Here is a 23,361-nt window from a genome sequence, read left to right as displayed (position 1 = left end):
GCCAGAGCTCACCGTGCCTCCTCCCTCAAGGGGAACAGGAAGAAAAAGGTACATTGGTTGAGTCAAGTGAAACTTGAAAACATCTCTGATATGTGTGTTGCTTTTGGTTTCAGGAATACGTTAAGAAATGTGAAATACGAGTTCTGCAGCGAGATCAAGAAGTTTTCCCTCAGGCAAAGTATTTTAAAAGCAGGATGATAGACTGAATACTCTCAGAGAGCTATACTTGATGAATGTCTCTGTCCAGTTCACGTGTTCTGTGAAACAGGCGGATATGACAGAAGGAAGCAGTCCTGATTTCTGGTTTCTGTTTCTTGCTTCAGCTGATGCTAAAAGTTTTTTAGCAATTATATTTCTCATGTGGAATGTGAACTAAGGACTGGGATCCCAGCATAAGCCACAAAGACATCTGTGGACTCTGTCTTACACTGGCACACTTGAGCAGATAGGATGGACTTTCTAGGATCTGACATGGTCACTAATGAATGTCTTTTTGGATTAGGAATTATAATTTAAGCTCATTTTGGGTTGAAATGGGTGTAGAAGAAGCACCTCTTAGGACATAATGTACTTTTAGAGTTGCATAAAAATTGATATCAAAAGCAGTGGAATTTGGCTGGAAGTTAGCATTGACAGGCGGTTGAGGGGATGGATAGTCCCACTCTGCTGTGTGCTGTTCAGCCTAGATTCAGATTTGGGGCACAACAACATGCAAAGGACATAGAACTATCAGAGAGTGTAAAGGAGGGTTATGAAGACACTGAAGGGTCTGGAGTGCAAGGTGTATGAGGAGCAGCTGAGTTCCCTTGGTTTGTTCAGCGCAGAGCAGAGGAGACTTGAGGGGTGGCCTCGTGGTGGCCTGCAGCTCTTCAGGGAAGGAGCAGATTGGCAGCACTGAGCTCTGCTCTCTGGTGACAGCAACAGGACCCAAGGGAATGGAACAGAGCTGTGTCAGGGAAGGGTCAGGTTGGGTGCCCAGGGCTGTGGGCATAGCCCCAAGCTGATGGACTTCAAGGAGCATTTGGGCAATGCTCTCAGACATAGGGTTTGGAATTTGGGTGCTCTTGTGGGGAGCAGAGGGTTGGACGTGATGAAAGTATGAAAGTGCTTAGTCCATGCCACCAATATATATGAACGTTAGCTGTGTAACCAGCAATTTTATGTTGTTGTGAGGAGGGGGCAGGATCTTGGAATGTGCTTATCTAGTGGCCATTCTGGGAATATTGTATTCTGTAAGTCAAAATTATGGGTACCTTGCACAGAGTCTGACAGTGATGTCAGATGTATTTACTTGGACAGATGTCCTTATACTTTGGGGTAATGCTTTAAGTCTGATTGTGACTTAATTTCTGACAGCTTGTGTGGTGGTGGGCTCTCATTTTCAGAGGTTCTTAGTTCCATGCTGCACAAACACTGGCGCGTGTGTAAAGCAACTAATTTAAGTGGATATTTTTGCATGAGATAACACTCCTGTGTAAATACTGTCACTACTGGGACAGTGTGGCCAATTGTTGTCCCAGTGGTGACAAGAGTCTCCACTGCTTGTGTCCCTGCAATGGCTTTTTCATTGGGTTTGGTGAATGCTTATTACCCAGCTGGCTGTGCTCCCACATCACCACTCTGGTGCATGCATGCTTAATTTTTATTGACTAGTTAAAGCCATCTCTGCCGCATGCAGGAATTGCCCCATCCAGTGTCGATCTTGTACAAACACACGAGTAGTGCCTGCTGGCCCATCAGTTCCTGCATGAGCACAGAGCTGGGGCCGCCTGGGTTGTTCCAGCACTGCTGCAGCTCCCTGGCTGCCCAGCCCTGTCATGTCATCCCTCATCTGTCAGACACGCTGGACTGGGACTCCTTCGATCCCCTGACCTCTGGTGGGGCCAGTGTGGGCTCTGCTTGTTATCTCCTCTTGCAGAATCTCTCTGGGGAGTTCCTGGGACTGCCCAGGGAGTTCTTCTGGTGACTCAGCATGGAGTGTGTGCAGCACAGCCCGTATCCCCAGCTGCACTGCGATTACAGCTGCAGTTCAGAGGGCACCACACCTATTTGCTGCGTGGAGTCATGGGTCATAGAGTGCTGAGAGGCTCGGTGGAAGATACGTGACACTAGTGCATTTCCTGATGGGATCTGCCCGGCTGACCATTTGGCTGCATCCCTCCATAGACAGAGGTGAATGCCTTTCTTTCTGTGTTAGGCTCTTGTATCTACAGGCTGGTGCTCTGCGAAGTGCTGCTTTGTGCCTCTTCCACCACAAGGAATCCAAAACGCAGTCACTGTCCAAACAAAGGTTTCTTTTCTGTAGTAATCAGCTGCTTTCTCTACTACCACAAGAGATGTCATTTTGGCCTCTTGTTCCTCAGAGAAGGATAAGGGACATTTTATTGTTAAAACTGTGGCATTTACTGAGAAAGAAAAGTATATCTACTCATTATCTGTATGTGTACAATGACAGGGTGGACAGCATCTGAACTGGATAAATTTGGAACCTGGTGTGATGTCAAGTAATTGATGTAAAGCAGTTAACTAAAATGCGCAGGGAACTGGACTTCTGGACTTTTCTCCAGTTAATCCCTTATTTTCCTTTTGGAAGTGAAATAAAAAGTAACGAGCAAAATAGAAATAGTAAACAGTAATGTCTGAAAGATTAGTCTGAAACTGGCAAATGTTGATTAGTTAGAAAGTTGCGGGGGGAGGGTGTTTGCCTTCACCAGTGTGCAAGGCAAGATAGGGCTCCGTGCCATCTGCTTTTCAGGACCTTCTTCCAGCACCAGTCTGAAGAAGGTGAGGTGGCTCTGGATGGGTTGGCTGTGCTGGTTCTGCCAGCACTCTGTCCTGCACGGATACTGTGTGCTACACTCAGTTTGCAGCCACTCAAACTCGTGACAAGTAGAACAAGTAAAAGAAAAAATACAAAAGGTTTCTTCACTTCTAATGTTGCTCAGAATCACTATTTGAGCAGGCACTCCAAAATTGTTTTATTTTTGAGCATGGTGACTCTTGTTGGTTGGCTCAAGGATTCGCTTATTTATCCATTAGAAAGCTTTGAAAGATACAGCGAGGCAGAAAAGGTCTTAGTTGTGATTAGTATGATCTGTGTAAGAGGAAAAGTGAATTTATACAGCAGTTGTATGGCTTTGTTTGGAGGGCTAGAAACTGCCCATGCTACTTCTCTAAGAAAGCCAGGAGTGCTTTCCTCGTGTGCAGTGAAATAACTGACTGTAATGTAAGTGGGAGTGCAGGCGCACACAAAATAGCATGATCCAGTCTCAGAGTGCTGCCTGGAGATCAGGGCTCCAAGTTCACTTCCTGCTGCCTTCTGACTTGCTGCATGACCCTGAGCAGCTCCGTGCCTCACTTTCACCAATGGGCCATAGGGAAACAAATCCTTGATTTTCTTCAAGATTTATTCTCGTGATAGACAATGTGAGTGGGGGAGTACCATTATACAGAGCTGAAATGCCACACACCTTGTGAACACTCAACTTACCTCATCATATTTAATTTAAATATAGTTAGTTTATGTCAGGGTTTTTCCCATGTTCTCATTAGAGATGTAAGATAATGAATGCTTCCTTTTATTCCCATGAAGTGCAGTTCTTTATAACATATATTGTCTCGTTTATCGTATATTGTCTGTATGTGTGTTGCTGATAGTTTGGATGTGTGAAGATGTGGCATGTTTCCTTCCCTAAGGAGAGGGAGAATGGTTTCCCTGAGGCAGTATCACTTAATAGCCCACCTTGCTGGGCTGGCATGAGGCGTCATTGGTTATTGCTTTTGCAGTGCTCAGAAGGCAGAGGGATTGAAATCTTTTATTTCCTGCAGACATGCTGGGAGAGTACTGGGACTTCTGCGTCTCAGAAGACTGTAATGCCTTTTCCATTTACATTCCCAGCTCTGAAACCATGTTGCTGAGATGTCTCAGTTATTGTCTTTTCTAGGTTCAGCAATTACCTTACTCATTAAAAAAGGAAAAATACGAAAAGCAGCCACTGTCATGCTTTAAAGATTCTATATATTTATTTCAAATTTTGTCTTGTCAAAATTGCTTCCCTCTAGTGGCTTTCAAACAGCATTTCTAAACATGAAAAAGTTGATACAGTGCTGAAGTTTATGAACTTTTAAGCAAGACATTTCCTTGGGAAACTTCTGTACTTAATAAAATTTAATTTCTTTTGGGAGTAGCTAACCCATAAAGTTCTAGGGACTTTCCAGCCATCAGAAACCTTATCCTAAAGCTCAGTTTAGCACAGACAGCTGCAGAACAAGTCTTAGCGTCTCAGCTAACTATCCCAAACATTGTCTAGAGAGCTGCCATTCCTGCTGCTTGAGTGCAAGGCCACTGCTGCAGAGGCTGTACCCATCATGCTGAAATGTGTAAAACTAGCATTTAAGCCAGAATAATGATAGAGGCTTCTGAGCAGTATAATCCTAATAAGATTAAGCTTTAGCAAAGAGAAACATAAAAGATGCAACCTAATAGAACCGTAATCTATTCTGAATAAACTGTATTAGACATGTTTGCTGAATTGATTACATAAGTTTAATAAAATTATACTGTCTTATAAGCAGGATACAATAAGTAGTAATGGCAGCTTTTCTATACACAGTGAAGGAGAGTAAGGAACAAAATGGGGATTATTAGAAAATGAGTTTAGTCAAAACAATTTAAAATCAAAAGGATAAAAATAGAACAGTAATTTCTTCAATGCTCCTACAATGAACTTACTTCTTTGAGTGTATTAGTTAAAATCATAATCAGATATCCAAGCATCTATAACTCAAAAGCATCCAGAAAAATGCCTGTAGTTTTTAGAGGAAGAAGGAAGACGTGAGTTTAGAAAGGAATGTCACAGCTAAAAGTAATGCAGAAGGTTTGAGGAAATTTAACTCTCTCTGAGCATTTAGTCAGATTTTTGTGAACATACTTCATGTGTTTGTCCATTTAATCTCTTCACCTGATAGCGGTAGTGGATTCCACGCTGTTAGCACTTCTGAGCAGATGGCGTATAGTTTCTCATGCTGAGATCATGCTGGAAATGTCACCTATGCAACTATTTTCTCAATTGTCGTCCACAAGCAACTTCTATTGTTGTTGGGAGCACTGTAAAGAGTGTATATATATATACATATATATATATATATATATATATATATATATATATATATATATATGTGTGTGTGTGTGTGTGTGTGTACATTTACCTTTAAAAATTAAAGCCATACCAAACAGTTCTGATACCATAATTCAGCTTGGTCTGTTGTAGTAAGGAATTATAAATGTCATTATAGAAATAGAAATGGCATTAAGGAGACCACTTGTAAAACTGCATCAGCACAACCTTTGCAAGAACTGTGCTCCATGTATTTGAAAACTATTGCAAGGAAGTCAAGAATCACATTAAGACAGAATGATCTGAGACATAACCTCTCCAGTAAGTGTTACACAGTAAGGGCCTTTTCTGTGGGTAGGTGGAGAGAGAAAGGAAGTTGTGCATGCAGTATGGCTATATTATATTTCAGTTTTGTTTTTATTTCAGCGCTGGCAGTTGTGAATTCTAATAGATGCTGAAAGGCAGTGCTATAAAAATTAGGTTTTAGGGGGCCACATCTGTTTTGGTTTTCTAATTTCTTACTTAAGTTGCTCTAGTTTACAGAAAAAAGTTGGTTTTCTGTCTGTACAGATAAAAATACGTAATGTGTTCCAACAGGTGGAATTTTACAGTGGTTCTTGTTAGCAACACGAGGTCCCTATAACTTAGCTGTGTCCACTGTTCCACTTTAGTTATTTAAGTACTTGGGCTTAAATGATGTAGTACCTATATAAACTGGACCCAAGAGTTAAACAGGTTTCTTTTCCGTGCATAGTGATTGCATTTCTTTTGTGTACATATAAAATCTCATTGGTTTAAAACCCTGTCCTTGAACAATCCTGGTGGGCTTCAGAGGAAAACACTACATGAGGTTATGTGGAAAGGATATTTAAAACAGTTCCTGAGCACATATCATACTGTAAGGGATTGGGAGTGTTTTATAAGCTCCGGTTCACCCCATATGATTAAATCATGACAATGAAGTTACATTTCCGAGTAAGGACTAGACTTCTTCTGTGACATCCTGGTGACAGGAACCCACCCCCAACTGAAGGCAGTAAAGGGAGACATGAGTCATTGTTTTGGATGAGGGCAATGCTAGATATTTATAATGTTGTCCATCAGTGTAAAATATGTGCACTTAGCAAATTTCTAATGGCTCCTCTGATAGGAGTAAATATAGAGTTTTACTGGTTGAGTTAAAGTTCTAATTTATGTAAATAAAAGAGAAAGGAGAAAAACGTATTTCAAGATTCCTAACTGTGAAGCAAGTCAGAATAAAGTAGATGGCATTTGCTTTTAGTATTCTGTTGTCTGACTCTGTTTTCCTTCCCTTGTCCATTCCTTTTTGTCTGTGTGATGCATTTGGTTTCTCAGGCTGACTTTGGATGGGCAGAGGCTATATTCCTTATCTGTGGGCCTTGACACTGTAGAAATTTGCTCTGACAAACAAAACCAACACAACCGTGGTGCTGGCATCAGTGCAGAAGGTTGCTCCACAAATGATAAGAGGGCTGCCTGGACTTGCTCAGTGTATCACAACTTCAGATTGTTGAGCTGCTTTCATAGGATGCAGGAATGTCTACATGTTCTAATGTACCGTCTGATACTCTACAGTCCTACCCAAGCATGGTCCTAAAACAGGGTCCTGTCAGCTGTGCCTACAGAGGACATTGGGTTGAAATTTGACTTAAGTTACTTCAGTTTCTTGAAACAAACTCATCCTGATTGCTGAATCATAATACATTTGCAAGTCAAGCAGTAATGTCCAGAGGCTGGAGGACGGAAAGCAAAAGTAGCACAAGGTGACAAGGAGATGCTTTGAGGCTGTAAATCATAGTCAAGTTGTTCAAAAAGGAAGTTAGACCATGTTTTATATATGCAAAACTGGAGAGAATAACAACATCCAGCAATGTGGTTCTGGGTACTGGTAGAGCTAAAGGTTGTCTTGTCAGGCTCTGTTCGATGCCATTGTGGGCTGAACTTCCCACCTGTCCTAGTCCTGTCTCTGTCTCCAGGGAGGTGCCCAGTGCCTGGGGCTGAAGCTGCCCCCTGTTGTCCCTGCAGCACCTGGCCCTGAGGTGTCAGCCTGTAATGAGTCAGTTTTCTTATAAATGAGTTATATCTGCAAACTCTTGAGGTCTTTCTTAATTACACTTTTATCTTGCCAGTGGAAGCCAATATGGTAAGAGAGGTACTGGTCTTTAGTATGTGCGTGAACACACGCATGCCCACGTGCACTTTATGCACAAACACGGGCATTTTTTCCATACTTTTTTTGCTTCTTGCTGGGTTGGTTTTTTTTTTAGTGTTACTCAGAGGATTTATTCTGGCAGCCCTGGCTGTTTCACAGCCTACTCAGATGCTTTTTTACACAGAGGGGTACACAAAACATTTTGTAAGTGCTAGTGATCTTTAAAATGATATGTTGGAGGACAGTGAATTCTTCATTGTCAAAAGCAGACAGAGCAAAAAATACCCATGAATCGTCTGTAATTCCACAGCCTTTTCCAGTTCTCCTACCATGAGGTCTAAGGAATGCTTCTGGTTGCAAGAATTAGCGTGAAAGAGGATCAGTCCGTGGGCAATGAAATCCTAGATTCAGTGAATGTAATAGTTGTTTTCTGCCTTGTTAAGAATGGTGACAGAATCTCCATTGACCTTGGTTGTGCAGATTGTATCTGTGCTGTGGAGTTCAACAGCATGGGGAGAAAAAAGTCTGCATGGCCCGAAGAAAGGTTTATGAGGAAATATATTTTCTGACGTTCATAGGCTGCCTCCAACAAGTCGGGGGAGTATGGGGAGGTTGTTGTCTGCTATCTTTTGGTGAATATCTTGTGGAAAAACTGTCCTACTGAAGCAAACTTTTGTTTTCTTCAAGGAGACAGACATGTGTGATTAGTTTGCTTGCTTCTAATTGTTCATAAGGTGCAGTAAAATCAGTCTTTTCAGACACATGATATGAACAGATTTCACTGTTTGAGAAGGTTTTTTGGTTGCTTGGTTTCATCTTCAATTCCTGGCTGTTTTCTCCTGCAATATCTTAGCATTTTTTTTCTCTCCTTAGGGTTTTGTATCACTACAATAACCGTAGATGGTCATTTTCGCTACTTGCCATCGTGTATCAAAACTTAAAGGTACTGTAGTATCGAGTATATTAGCATTTCCCCATCGGATTCCAGTGGGGAAAAAAAAAATGGAATAGGGAGGAAACTGAGTATTTTGTACATTTTTCAATGATTTGCTTGTTTTACCACACTCTGTTTACAAGTTTCTGCCTCTATCACTGTTACATGGTGTAAGGAAGGTGTGGCTGCTTCCCGTCAAATCTGTATTTGTCATTTTCTAATGACTGTTTTCCTTCAACCTGTAGTTGGAGGTAAAAATTGGAATATATTTCCTCCCGAGTCCTGTTATTGCTTACATTTCCAAGAAAAAAAAAAAAAGTCGCTTGTTTGCTTAGTGTTTGGAACTGTTCCATGTATAGATTCACCACCTGCAGATTTTCAAAAGAAGGCCCTTGTTTTGAAAATACGATCCTAAATCTGAGGTAACGTCAGGGTAATTTGGAGAATATTGCTTGGAGAGAGTTTCTTCTCCCTTGCTGTGAACTTTTCACATCTGTTTTGTAGCATTCAGACTGAGGAATGTGGACTTCAACAATTTGTTTCGTACCATAAAGCGCCGATAGCTGCATGCTATGCTTTCCTTACGGCAGACCCGCAAAGGATGTAAATTGTTACTGAATCTGGCTGTTCAGTTCATGCTCCCGAGACTCATGCAGCTCTGGCCAGCCTCAGTCTAATCCTGAATGTTCATATTGTCAGACAAATTTTCTCGTACATTCTAGAAAAGGAGAAAAAAGTGTTGCAGTGCTTGTACATAAGCAGTTTGTGCAGATAGGTGGGGAATGTTCCTCCCTGAATGCTACAGGCTCTGGATGTACAGTTCTCAATAAATACGTAGTTTTCTCTTTCCTATATGGATTTTTTTGTAGTCTTTTTGTAGAACAGTTTATTTTGTAACTGCTTTCTGAAGCGCTTGGGTACCGTCTTTCCCTTTAGGAATTTTCAGTTATTCTCTATGATATCATTATATTTTCCCTTGAAACAGTGTGTTTGTAACAGGATAATGGGGAGAGGAGCTGTTCGGTTTATGATTGATTAGTAGATGTACGATTTCAATTCCCTCCGAAAGTGGGTGTGTGGTTGTTTGAGTCTGTGTTACTTTGGAGAGAGACCATTTCGGGGAATCGTAGTTAGAGCTGCAAACAATCTATTAGTCACTCATCCAAGCCCTGCCAGCGTAATACTGTTCCCTGCAGTACATTATTGAATGTTTTGTCCAATATCAGTTTGAATGACTCAAGCAATGAGGCTTCCACCACTTCCTCTGAGAAACTATTTCATGGTCTGGTAGAGCTCCCTGTTAGGAATTATTTCCTGGTACTCAGCCTAAAGTGCTTTACACCCAGATTGATCTCATTATTGTTAGGTAGACTTTTTTTTCCCCAGTCCCATCCCAAATCTTTTTCCTTCTTTGTCTTTCATTCTCTTTAGCGAATAGTAAATGGTATGATCTCTACTCTTATTCAAACAAATACATAATTAGTGCTTCTATTCCTTCTCTCCAAATAAGCCATCTGTCTGGTAGAAAACAGGGCTGAACATAGGAAGATTTGTTTTTCTACTAAGTGCTTCTTTCAAGTAAATAATATGAAAAAGTGCATTACGTAGCTCCAAGGAGCCTCAACTTTTATTTACAATGTTTTTCAGGAATTATGTAGAAGTTGGTAACTTTTCCAAACAGTCATTTAAAGTAGTACCTTTTCCTAGCTGAATATTCAGGTCCAGCATTAGTAGTCTGTCACGTTTCATGGCTGCAGGGAATGTTTTGTAATGTTGCTGGTCTATGCTCTGTGCTATTTATCAGGCAAATTATATGGAGCTACAGCGGGGAGAAGGGAGGGCAATGGCAGCAGAATTACAAGCAGCTCCTTTATTATGCTGATGACAGGATATTTAGGGGCTATTTGAATGTCTGTCGTTCACAGCTTTACAGCCAGAATTTACAAGTGTTTGGGTTATATGAGGATCGTTGAGGAAGGGAATGTACTTTAATCCATCCAACCATTACACTTCTGTGGATTTCTTTCTAGTAGCCAACATCTGTTTGGTATTTCCTTCCTTCCTCTCTCCTTCTTTCCTCCCCTGTTCCAAATTAGTGTCCTCTGTCCTGAGGTGTTTTCTTACAGTACTTACTGTAGTCTAAATTCTGCAAAGATACTTGCACTTAATAAATTTTATTTTCCAAAATCTGGACGTGTGCAATTTGTGTTTCTTACCGATGACCTGCTTCTCAGTATGAGGCTCCCAGTTAGACGAAAGCTTAACTTTAAAACAAGACTTTCAAACTAGTACTCCAGGCCTGTTTTGAAAAACACTTTAGTATGTATTTTAAGCATACATGTATGTTTTTTGATGAATCACGTTGCAGTTTGGGAACCAAGCCCATGTTTTGAATGTTTTTAACCTGAGATTGCCCAGCCTATGGGGGTTTGTGACCTGGGCTCCAAGCTCAAGGAGCAAACAATCTTTGTGTGCTTTTTCTGAACTGTACTAAAAAAGATGAGCAAGTTGGTCTGTCCTCAGGCAGGAGCATTCCTAAGTGAACTTCTTAACATTTTACTAAGTTAATTGGGGAAGAAAAACATAGCGATCAAGCTAAGACAAAACTAAGTTTGTACCAAATTTGTGTGTTCAAGTGATTACATTTAATGATTGAACACCAGAGACTATCTTATAATATTTCACACAAATGCGTAAACACTCAAAAAGGAGAAGGATGGGTAAATGGCTGCCATCATGTCTGCCATCTTGGAAAGAGTTTGAATAACTTGTGCAACTTGTTTCTTCTGTCACTTGTTAGCGGAAGGATTTGCCAGCGCCTGTGATGGGGGCTAAGTCTCTCAGGAGGCCTTCTCCATCTTGGGCGGAGAGGGTCCCTGTACGGTCCTGGTGTGGGAGGAAGAATCACTCTTCTATTTGTTTTCACAGGGAATGTTTCTCGCATTTTCCACCTCTGAAATGAACTCCATGACTTCGAGGCCTAGTTTTATGGAGTAATGTAGTGGTTGTGGTTGTAGTTCAGTCGCCAGGCAGGTGGCACATGTCTGAGCTACAATTGGGAATGCCACCTCTGAAACAGTCCGTGCATTTGCACAGGTTTCCCCAGAAACAGAATCAAGGAATCCTAGGGCTTGGAAGGGACCTCTGGAGATTATTTAGTCCAGCTCTTCTGCTAAAGCGTGAGTCTAAAGTTTACTAAAGCAGGTTAGACAGGAAGGCGTCCAGGCAGGTTTTGAATATCTGCAGAGGCCTTCCTGGGCAGCTTGTTCCAGTTCTCTGTTACTCTCAAAGTAAAGAAGTTTTTTCTCATGTTGAGCTGAAACTTCCCATGTTCTAGTTTGTGCCCGTTGCCCCTTGTTCTGTCATTGGGCATTACTGAAAAGAGCCTGGCCCCATCCACCTGCCCTGTAGTTGTTTAGAAGTGTGGATAACATCCCCTCTCAGTCTTCACTTATACAAGCTGAACAGTCCTAGGTATCTCAGCCTTTCCTTGAAACAGAGATGCTCCAGGCCTCTAGCCATCTTTGTAGCCCTCCACTAAACTCTCTCCAGTACTTCCCTTCTTTTCTTGAACTGGGGAGCCCAGAACTGGACACATGAAAAGTAAGGTATATGTAGAGCAGTGACAGGGTCTTCTGGCTGAGGTAATGGACTTTAAACTCAACACCTGCAAATCAAATTTCTTTTTATTTTACTGTCTAATTAGTGTGTTTTCCCCTCACTGTCATCCAGCATTTATTTCCGTGCTCTCAGGACATGAATCTTTTGGACAAACAGAAAACTAGCTTAAGTGAATACAGTACCTACCCAGATCACTTCCAGTCTGGAATCTCAAGCTGGTTTTATGTTTTCTGTGAACCAATTCTACTCATCCTGAATCACTACTCCCCACCTCAGTTCTGAGGCAGTATTCCTCACGTGCATTTGCATTACTCCTTCTCTCTGCTGAAGTCTGGTGTTTCCACTGCTCAATAATGGGTTCTTTTTTTCTTGCAGGTTATCCAGGCTGTCTTCTTTGGGATCTGCGTATTGACTGACCTTTCCAGTCTTCTCACTAAAGGAAATGACAGTCAAGAGCAAGAAAGACAGCTGAAAAAACTCATTTCCCTCCGTGACTGGATGATGGCTGTTCTGGCTTTCCCCATTGGTGTGGTATGTGTAGTGTTAATCTGCATGCATTTTCACAGTCTAGATGGTTGCTGATTTTCTTTTAGCTGGAACGCTTTTGCACCTCTTCATGTGAGACTATGGACAAAGAGAAATGTGATAAAGATGATTATACAACTCTGTATGTCTCACTGCTATAAGATATCACCAATATTTTTTCCGAAATTAATTTTGTTCATTAAAAAAATGTACTTTAAAGTAGAAACTAGACAATAGAAGTAGTTTCAGATGTGAATTTTACTAACAAGATCTTAAACGTGAGCCTGGGCTTTTTCTGCACTGTGTGCAATAGTAGTAAGGAAGGTGCTGATATGTTTTATTCTGTAACTACCTGGCTGGAGCTCAGTCTGTATGCTGCTCTGTCGTAGAGATGCAGAGAAGCTAAAATCCAGGTTGATCCTTGTTAAACCTAGGGGGGATTCAGAGTTTACAGAAGAAATTGGGTAGGAAAAAAAGGAAATCAGTAATGTAAGAAAAAAAAAACACATAGGGGGTACAGAATAATATGCTTTTTACTGTCTTTTTCAAAAGAAAAAGTTACTCTTTGGATCTCTTTCTGTTCCACTGGGGCATTGCACGTCACTTTCAGTAGCAAAAGGTGCTCAGTGTCAGGAGGTATCTTTACCACTCCCTCAAAACAACTGAAAATCTAGAATTTCATATGTTTTTATGTCAAAGTGTGACTCTCACAGATTATTTCTAAGTTTAGGCTACCTTAAAATATTATTTCTATTGTCATTTGGGATGAAACTTGATTTCTGATTTTTAATTTCAGTGTTCAGTAGTTTGAAATACATTCGGTATTTATTTTCTATGTAGGACTACTAGAAAACTGTATGAAGTCTCAAAAGTTGTGCTGTTTCACAAAAGCTGACCAGTCATTGTCATTTAAGAGCACTTAGCGTAGTATATTGATATATCGTTTATATTTTTATGTATTCAGAGATGCTTTATTAAAATGTGATTACACTATTTATGTAGGATTAAAAAATGTATGAGGAAATACAAAATGCTTTTGCAAAATTAGGAAATGCAAATAATGTCTGAAACATTCATAAAACTTACGTGGTCGCCTTCACTTATTGCATATGCTGGCCCGCTTCTTGGAAGATGCTGAATTTTGTGCTGGGTAACAAACTCGGTTCTTCAGCCATAGATTCACAGGATGTCTTGAGTTGGAACTCTGTACAAGTATCTGGGATTGCCTGGACCCAAGTGCAACACCTTGCACTTAGCCTTGTTGAATCTCATTAGGTTCCCACAGGCTCACGCTTCAAGCCTATCCAGGTCCCTCTGGATGGTATCCCTTCCTTCTGTTCTATCAATCACACCACTCAGCTTGATGTTGTCACCACGCTTGCTGAGGGCACACTCAATCCCACTGTCAGTGTCATTGATAAAGATGTTGAAGATGACTTCACATAGCTTCCAGAGGGATCTGCTCCATGATTTTTCCAGGCACAGAGGTGAGGCTTACCAGCTTGTAGTTCCCTGTATTCTCCCTTCTCCCTTTCTTGAAAGTGTTTCCCTTTTTCCAGTCACCTGGGACTTCACCTGACAGACAGAACTTTTCAAATATGATGGACTGGCTTGGCAACTACATCAGCCCACTCCTTCAGGACCCTGGGTTGCATGTTGTCCAGCCCCATAGACTTGCACAAATTCAGTCTCGTGAGGCAGTCTCTGACTTGCTCTGCTTTTACGGGGAGGGAGGGGGGATTTTGCTCACCCAACCCCTGCCTAGAGCTTCAGAGACATGAGCATAGTAAAGGAATCAATGTTAACTAATACATTTTTTTGAAAGAATCGAGCTTGCAAATACATGTTGATGAGTACAGATGTATAAATGTTACACTGGTGTTTTCAGGGAATTTGGGAATTAAGTAGTAGATGTGACTGTGATTGGCATCAGCTGCTTTTCCTACTACATCAGTGCTAGAAGTGAAGAATGAAAGCAACATTACACTGTCTTTATTTAAAGATTTTAACTGTCTTTTTCAGTATGCAAGTGTAAGCCCTTACAGGCATCAAAATGTACTCTTCAGGGATCCTTTCCTGCATGTTTTAAGTCCCAAGTGATATTAGTGTACTGCTCTACCCTTACACTGTTTCCGACCTTGAAACTTTTCAAAATCTTTGAGAATTTCAGCATTGTTCTTTCTTCCTTACTTTCTTCTGAAAGTAATATTCAGCTGTGTGTTTGTCATGTTTCTTTTCTGTACTGTTTCTCTTGCCATGGGTAACAGAATCCCAGCTAGTCATACTCTGCTCCAGACTTAAAATTGCAACTTTTACACGCTTCTCTAGAGACACTTTGAATACCTGGAGCTAGCTTATTTCCCAGTGGTTTCAAACTGAAACATCTTCTTGGACCAAAAAAATCCAGAAAATAGCAAGGAATTGCTGTGCTCATTGAAGGGATGTTTTCTGTTCCTAAAGGAGACCTTGCAGTGGAGGGGGTGAACAGTTATTAACCACGTATTCTGTAAATTTATTTTTTTGTGAAGAAATCCCATAAGGGTTGTTTTTATTGCAGCTCCTACTTCTGGCTACTGGGAGACAAGCAGCAGGGCTTCAGAAGGTGGCATTGGCCTCAATGACCTGCCTCAGGCTTACACGTCTAGTCCACACCAAAGCTGCTCTCTCCCAACACCTGAACCTCTCTGACAGCCCTCACCGCACCGCAGCTACCACATGCCCAAGCATTAGCCTGTGGGACAACAACAACTGCCACAGGCTGGCTCTGCTTTCCTTTGGTGTGGTTATGGGTAGGAAGAGTTCAGGGCCTTAAAGTAGCAAATGTCTAATGCTGGCTTTTGTTTTTTTTAAGGAGCTATTTATGTGTAAGAAAATATCTGATGAAATTCTGATGTGCTTGTTAGGAGGAAGTTAATAAAAAACAGAGTGTCTGCGGGAAAATAGTTAAAGGTCCCTCATTTCCCATATTCTTTTAACAGCTTCCTCACTCCAAAAAAGAACAATGTAAGTTAAAATGCAGGTTGTTTTTTTTTTAAGACTCTCCCTCTTAACTCTCTCCAGGGCTTCTCAGTGGTTTCCAGTAGTGACACAAGAGAATCTTCACAAAGAAAAATTGAACAGATACAAATAAAATCCTTGTTGAGTTTCTGATGTAACTGCAGTGGTCTTGCTAAACACTTATCAGTAACCTTAGCATGCAAACTGTTTTTATTGCTCAGTGTTTTAGACAGGGCATGTTTAGGGAATAATGCAAATACTAGGGGAACATTTTAAAGCCCACTAACGGCAGTTTTTCAGAAGCTGTTCAGCACATTTTTTTTTCTTTATTTCCTGCTTACCGAAGCCCTTGAGACTTCTTGCTCTGAAATTTAGATGAGAAAAGGGGCTTCCACTCCCAAGTCAAACAATGATGTGTGAAAAAAACATGCAACAAACTAAAGCATTTCTTTTTTACTTCTACTTCCTTAAAAAGTACTACATGCAAACCACCTGGGAAGTCTGACCACCAACCTCTTCTCCCACCTTCCAAAGGAAGGGAAAAAACCAGCCCAAGGGCAAACAGTCTCCTTGGGTGGCTTTACAACAAATCAAATCTTGCAGAATCTTCACAGTAAATCAAATCTTTCCAGTGTTGTGCTATGCATTGTATGTATCCAGGGGCTTCAATAAAACTGTGAGTTGCCAACCTGCTAATCATTTAGGAGTGTGGAGTAATAAACATGAACCTCTTTGAAGAACCTAATGACTACTGTTTTGTCTATTGTTCTTCATTCAGTATGACTTTTAATGAATGAAATCTGAAATCAGTAGGCCAGTATTCTTTGCAGTAATGTGTTATTCCATGAACAGTCCCTGGGTAACACTTCCCAGCCCTTTTTAAGGTTATTACAAGCCCGGGTTGCTATTCAAATACTTAATAGATCAGGAAGCATCCACTGAAAAAAAACGTTTTAGAAGTTCACTCTAGTAATGCTCTATACTGAGTGCATTTGCCACTCCTTTATCAATGTAAGGGAGATTGGTGTTGGGAATAGCTTATACTGCTAAAAAAATGTGAGGCAGTTTTTAAAGGCAGAGCCCATACCAGTGTTTTTTACCACTACTCTTTTCTGATTGTTTGATGTAGATCAGGGTCTTGCCAAGTTTCTGTGGCTAATTAGTGTTTTGTGTAAACTATATATGGTTTTGTCAATATGTTTGTTGTAATTTGTACCGTACAAGGGGAAGAAGAGATAGAACAGGCATTTCTTGGTTTTTAAGACTCTGTGTACTAGATATGGGACAAAGAAAGAAAATGGATATTGTTACATATTAGAAGAGATAGCTGTCTACAAAGTCACAGGGTGTACAGGTGATATATTATATAGCTTCAGTAACCCACTTTGAGCCTGAGTCTAAATTGGCAAGAGTGATCTCATCTTTTTAAATTATACTTTTGTATTTTTAAAAGCCTGTGATTCTAAAGAGAGGAAGCCAGATGTGTTTCCATATCTTTTATTTCTCTGTGGTGCTTTAAGAAGGCACTAGCACAGTCAAAAGGAAAGTTGATCACTGTTCTTCTGTTGAAAATCAATAATACTCATCAGAAATCTTTTATCTAGTAAAGATGTGCAGGCATCTGCTGCAGTCCCTTAGTTGCCTTGTTATTTGACCAAACTATAGGGCATTTTTATTTCCACAATTGACTTGACCATGCCAGAATCTCTCTATTCCAGATTCTGCCCTCATTTGTGGTGAAATAACAACTGGTGATGAGGCATGTGCAAGCAGTACGTCTGACTACTGAACTCTTTTCCCCAAGGAAAGTCTCCCCTGATTTTCAGCTCCTGCTCCTTGTGATTTCCTTCATTGGCCCTGTTCAAATTCATTTTATGTGATGCTTTGCTAGCATCAGATCCCACATAAAGCCAGCACCATGCTGATTTGCTCTTAGTGCCTTTAATAACAATTCACATCTATATGTAATGCCTTTAACCCTCAACTGCACTCCCAAGCTACATATTTATACTTCACTTAACCACAGCTATCTTGGGAGGCAGCTAGAAAACTTACCTTAACTACACAACATTGTACTTAAAAATTTTTTTGTCAAGGTCAAAGGTTTTCTTTTAGTTTGTCATGAAGCCATCCAGGAAATGAGTGAACTTAACTGTACAGCCCAGCCAAAACCAAAAATACATATTGCAGGAAAATAAAGTTCCACTGGGTTCATTCTTCTTTTGCATAACATTTCTTGGTCGGGCTCATGTAAAACAGCAAATTGTGCAATTCTTTTCTCTGGCTTTCCTCTCTTAGTTTCTCCTTGCTTTCATTCATGTTATTTTGATTCACAGCCTTTTGAATCAGTAGCCATTCCTCACCTTATCCTTTGAAATTTCTCCCATGGCCATGCCACATGTGTTTCTCATGCCTTTCTCTGAAGCTTCAGAGGCAGGAGACAAAAGCTCAAGGAGTATCTCCTTTAGTGGGAAAACAGTTTTGTTTTCAACCTCATTTTATTTCCTCTGCTGTGTATGTATGTAATGATATTCTGGAAGCCTGTCATAAGTGAGCTTCCAAAATCTGCTTCAAAGTTTGAGGTTCCCCTTGGTCTGCAGTGACCATAGAAAGGAAAAGCAGCAAATGAGGGACTCTTGCTTTTGTTTCATTTAACCAAAGAATCAGCATCTTCAGAAAACTGGCTGTCTTAGGATGCTTCTGTGCAAAGTATAAAAGCAATTGCTGGTGTCTGTTTTCTTTCTGTACTTCCAAGCTGTAAGTTTGCCTAAAGAGGAGGTAGAAGAGTGACATTTGTGCCATTTTGGCTTGGAAACAAAAGAAAAGTACTGGACATCCTGAAATAATCATTCTGTCTGCTGACTCTGAGCAACCTGTTCAGCTTGGCATTTGAGAGTAGTACCATGAGTCTGGCTGTAATTGTAATGAACTGTGCCACAAAGTAGATTAGGTTATGGGCATAGGAGATGCAGTTCTGAGCCTCACATAAGCAGTGTAAGGAAACAGCTTCTTGTGTCATTGTTTTGTTGTGTCACTGTTACTTGCAAGGTACTGCAAGGTAACATGTGTCCTTGGCAAAGCCCAGCACAAATGATATTGTGCTAGTACCACATTGGTCTAAATTACCGGACCAAGAGTTACTTGTTAACCAAAGTAAACAAATTCAGAAGCAACCAAGGAAGCTAAGTAGGAAATAATTGTAGCTTTTTAAAAATCCAGATTGTTCATTTTTATGGTTCATTCTATCCAAATGAACAAATAATAAAGAGAGATAAGGCGGACCATTCAGACACTGGGAGGGATCTTCCCCAGGGCGTTGTGTTAGTCTCATGTCTGGGCAGGTTGGTTCTGTAACGCTTTGTTTTTGCGCACTTCCTTTACCTTATGTCTGCCTTGCAATAATGCTTTGCTAAGCAGCCTTTGCCGTCTGTAACTCCAGATGGTTGCAACCAGCTAGGTTGATCTTGTTCCATCCCTTGGCTGACTTTGGTTAAGAAACAGATGGCATGTCCCCTCTTTTCCTATCTTTACCTCCATGGCAAAGTCAATTGTTCTGTTCTGCTCCACGCAGAAATCACAGATCAAAACACACCTGCCAGCTTTGTTACATTCAGCATAATGCAGTTCAACAAAGTTCTGGGTGTTTTTCCTTGCTGTAAGACTAACTTGGAAAAAAAGCAATTCAGTCTCAGTCTCCATGCTGATGAATCTCTATGTGGTTTTATGTCCCAGTTGGTCTTAGCAGGTTCTCAGAAACCCACTGTAATACAGGCTAGGAAGCTTGTAGATAGGGGGATACTTTCCTTCCATTTTTCCTGTTGTTCAGCTATTTATATCTTGGTACTCATGTGTCAGCAGGTGTGTAAAGAGCTGGGTTGTGCCAATGCCAGAAGAGACGCATCTTGTGGGGTACATTACACTTGCAGTATTTTTCAGGTTGTCCATTATATCCTACTTTTTTCCCCTGGTCTCTATGCACTAGTCAAATGGTCCAAGCTTATTCTGAGCAGGCACCAATTGCTATCCTAACAGATGGACAAGTGTGCTGGAAAACAAGAAGCTGTGTACTGTATGCGCATGGAGGGAACACCGCGCTGCTTCAGATCATTCACATAACTGTGATTGAAGCATGCCTGAGGTTAGAACAAGGTGCCATTGATAAACAGTGACCTCAGTTTTAACTTCCCAGAGTCAGAAGCATATGAAACAGCTTATACCATCACTCATCCTTGTAACTCGTGTACTCTCTTCATGTATTTCATGCACTTTCAACTCCCCACCCAAGACTGATCCTAACCCCTCCAAGTAAGATTGTGGCAACATCCGTTCAGATGAAAGTGAATTCTTCCCTGCTGATTTCATTGAAAGTCATGCCAGTTGTAACTCAGGTTTTGAGTTGTTGCTACATTGTAGAAGTACCCTCAGAATTGTCATTGAGTATCTCTGGCCCAGGTGTGATTTTCTCTCGCTGTAAACAGTAAGCCTTTTATTACTATGAAGCTACGAACTCTAATTCAAGGTAAAAAATAAATAAATTGTGTTTTAATTAGAAGACTACAGAATCTGTTGGGTTTTTTTCCCTAAGCTAAGGTTAGCTACCAATATTATTTCTGTAATTTTTTGTGGTATTATGCTGTTTTTTAGACATCAGCTTATCTTCAGTAAATTAGGGACATTTTGGCAAAAGTTGAGCCTAGTGCAAACATGACCTGAGCCATCTGTCCTGCCCTTAGTTTAGAAGTGAATTTCTCTGGCAAGAGTGAAAGCAAATTTTATATTGACAAATAAGCAGGAACTGTTCTGTGGATCCTGGGCCATGAATTGTAAACTGTCTGAAGGGTTAATGCTTTTCTTAATAGTTTTATTTCAGTGATTGACAAAAGTGCTAAAATGAATTTATAGTTTCCTACTTAGGGGTGAGTGATTCATATTAATATATCCTATGAATTCCAAGTAATATTTTGCCTGCTTTTCCATTAGTTTTCTGTCCTGTTAGTGGTGAAACATTATTCATGTGCCACATCTGCTGCTAAAATACAGTACTCAGTTGTCATTTGGCCACAGGCACATAAGTCAAAAGCAGAGTTGTTTTTTTTTTTTCCAGGACAAAAGTAAAACAGAAAAAAAGAAAGATCAGAACAGTGAATGCAAATATTGATCACACTGTCGAATGAAGCAAGGTTCTGCTGATGAGCAATTATATCTGTATCTGTCCATGGATCATTTGCTAAATGCCCCACTTTGCTATCTCAAATATGTAGCTAATTGATTAGAAGCATTTATTTAAATTATCTTGTCTTTTTTTCTTCTTCCTAGTTTGTTGTGACGATGTTTTGGAGCATCTATATCTATGACAGGGAACTGGTTTACCCAAAGCTGCTTGATAATTTCATACCAGCATGGCTAAATCATGGAATGGTGAGTAAATTGATGCAAACATTTACTTGCGTAAATAAAACATGTCATGGATTTCCCTGTGCATCATTCTGTAGACACATAGCACTAGTTTTCTCAGAAGTGATGAACAAATGTTGCTTGCAAGCAAGAATAACATTTCCTTCGTTGAGTCATATTTAAGCCCCCATTCACTTGAAATAGTGTGGAGATTTGAACTCGTGCCTCCTAAATCCCAGACTAGTTTTAGGGATGAGCTGTTTACTATCATGGGGTATCTTTCCCAGAGCAGTGTCATCCTTGCCATGTGAAAGCTTAATCAAAAACACTCTCACAGAAAATGAAAGTTCTGATAAAGGTGAAATCTTGCTGTGAAATAAAAGAAATGCTTAATTTGTTATGCAATATTTTTTTGTAAAAACACTTATGAAATCTCATTGTGTTTTTGGTCTTGAGTGCTTTTAAAATAATACAAATAATTATTCATTTCTCAAGTACACTGAACTTGTATAATAGAACCTGTATCACTGTTTCACCTGTATCAATGCAAAAGTGTAGTGGCTTTAAAATGACTACTTCTATACTTAAGGAAGCAGTTTCTTAAGAAGAAATCTGACTTCTTCATCCCTCCCTGGTACTTCAAGTAGGATATCCTTTCTTTCAGACAAATACGTTAAAGTAAGGGAATGATAAGACCACATTTTTCCAAGATGTGCTTCATGCAGTGTATATATTTGGAGCTGAAAGGGATAATGTTTGCTTCTCAATTTGCGTTTGTGCAAAGTATTTCTGTATTACTTTGTTTTCCCTGTCAAGGCATGACAAGTCACTTGGCACTGTTGTTCATCAGCAACTGAAAACAGATCTCATCCTTCAGCGGATCCATAGTAGATCAAGTTTTGTCCTCCACTGTTGAGTTTGATAAAGTGCTTTTTTGTTGAGTGTGGTCAGTGATGTTGATGTTTTATTCCCTAAATTGTGTGTTAAAGTAATAGTATGAGAGTTACTACATCAACTTCTGTTAAATAATGTACGGTTTTATAATGTTTTGAAAAGAACACTGTGTTATTGTGTGCATGTGAAGCAGAGCAAAGAGTCTGGTGACACTTACTGTGTTCATTGAGACTGTCCTCTCTTGAATTTCAAGGTCACAAACTGAACACATGCCAAACTGTACATAATGTTGATATTTTTTTCAACATCACATCAGTGCCAACTCTGATGACATTTCTTCCAGGTGACATTCCACATACTGAAAGTGCCTAACCTGTAACATTCTTCATATAAGTGCATTGAGAAGCAGTTGACAACAAGCAGTACTATGTATTCAGAAGTCTCTTCTGTGCTGTGCCATATCTAAAAGGCAATTCAAATTCCGGTTGCTTTGTTAGAAATATATACTTGCTGAAGTATTTGAAGAGGGCTTTTGTTTGAAAGTTTTGGACATAGTAAACTGTACTGAAATAAATGGCATGCAGGCATCTTAGACATTTATATGTTCAGCTTGGAATATTATAGGAGGCTTGTTTGAAAGTCTTTTGTAAAGGAATTGTTTGCTGTGTCAGTCTCCATTTATCCAAGTGTTCCTTTAGCCCAGTCACAGGGAAGGTTTATGGCTGTTGGGCTTTTCACCACCTTTCAGTCTAATTCTTTTTGATATTTTACCCATCATTTCATCTTCACCAGCTTTCATAATAATTAATTCTGATGCATTACCCATCATAAGATGACAGAGTTTGCAGGATAGGGAGGGAAGGTCTGGGGAGAAATCTTTTCTTCTTTAACTACCTTAGGAATGCTAATACCTTGTTTATTAGTTAAAACCTTCATGTGGTAGATTTTAGAGAATGTGATAGAGGACCAGTTGCCAAAAGGGTAGAACCTCTATCAATGCAGCTTTAGAAAAGTCAAAGTCCATGGTTATATTTTTTGTACTCTCATCTTTTCTTGCACATTTTGACAGCAGTTGTGCATGCTTGGTGCTCATTTTTCGAAACACAATAGTGGGTGTGCTGGAACCTAACCTTGTACAACAAAACTTACAGAAGAGATTCATTATCCTTGGCAGAATTAAATCTGTCAGGAAGAGTTGAGATCTTTTGTTACTACCTCATAGTACAATGCATAATTTCTGTGAACTTTCCCTGCAGCATCTTCTGTAAGCACTGTCCAGGTTTTCTGCAGTATTTTCCCTAAGCAGGTAACTGCTAAGCCAAGAAAGAAACAACAGTGTGGAAAAGTTCAACAAAATTTGCGAGAAGGATCTTCCACAGTAAGAAGATTTTCTATTTGATCTGATAAGTCTTATTTTCAAAGTTTGATGACGATATAACAGGTTGCTCAACTGTTAAAACAGAGACCTGCAAAATATACAAGGGAGAGAGGAAAGGTGTAAAATCTGTGGCTAAAAAGATAGCCATCGTGTTCTCATTATTGGGGCATATATTAAAATACTGTAAAGCACTCATGCTTCAAAAAAACTTTTTAAGGTGACTATCTTGAGTATTGTATGAAGAAACTGAAGGGCTGACCTGATCCATCGACCCCAGAAGAAGTGGTCTGTGCAGCACTATCTGCTGCTCTGTTAGTAATTAGTAATC

At 40.1% G+C, this 23,361-nt stretch overlaps 1 protein-coding gene across 3 annotated transcripts in view; it reads left to right on the top strand.

Moving 5' to 3' along the window:
* Positions 1-23,361, top strand: part of AIG1 (androgen induced 1) — a 114,848-nt gene that overhangs the window by 23,870 nt on the left and 67,617 nt on the right. For 2 of the 3 annotated variants that reach the window (XR_014944801.1, XM_015858349.3), the window contains exons 2-3: positions 12,221-12,376; positions 20,684-20,785. Coding sequence is in view for 2 of the 3 variants with exons in the window: in XM_015858349.3 (XP_015713835.2) it covers positions 12,221-12,376; positions 20,684-20,785 (258 nt within the window). In the remaining variant the exon portion in view is untranslated. Of the gene's footprint in view, positions 1-1,923; positions 2,173-12,220; positions 12,377-20,683; positions 20,786-23,361 lie in introns of those variants that run through there. The other variant, XM_085543520.1, reaches the window with a different exon arrangement.

The sequence above is a fragment of the Coturnix japonica genome, chromosome 3 (assembly GCF_054131305.1).
Source record: "Coturnix japonica strain WE chromosome 3, WE-NBRP24, whole genome shotgun sequence".
NCBI lineage: Eukaryota > Metazoa > Chordata > Aves > Galliformes > Phasianidae > Coturnix > Coturnix japonica.
This window is presented reverse-complemented; position numbering and strand designations above follow the sequence as displayed.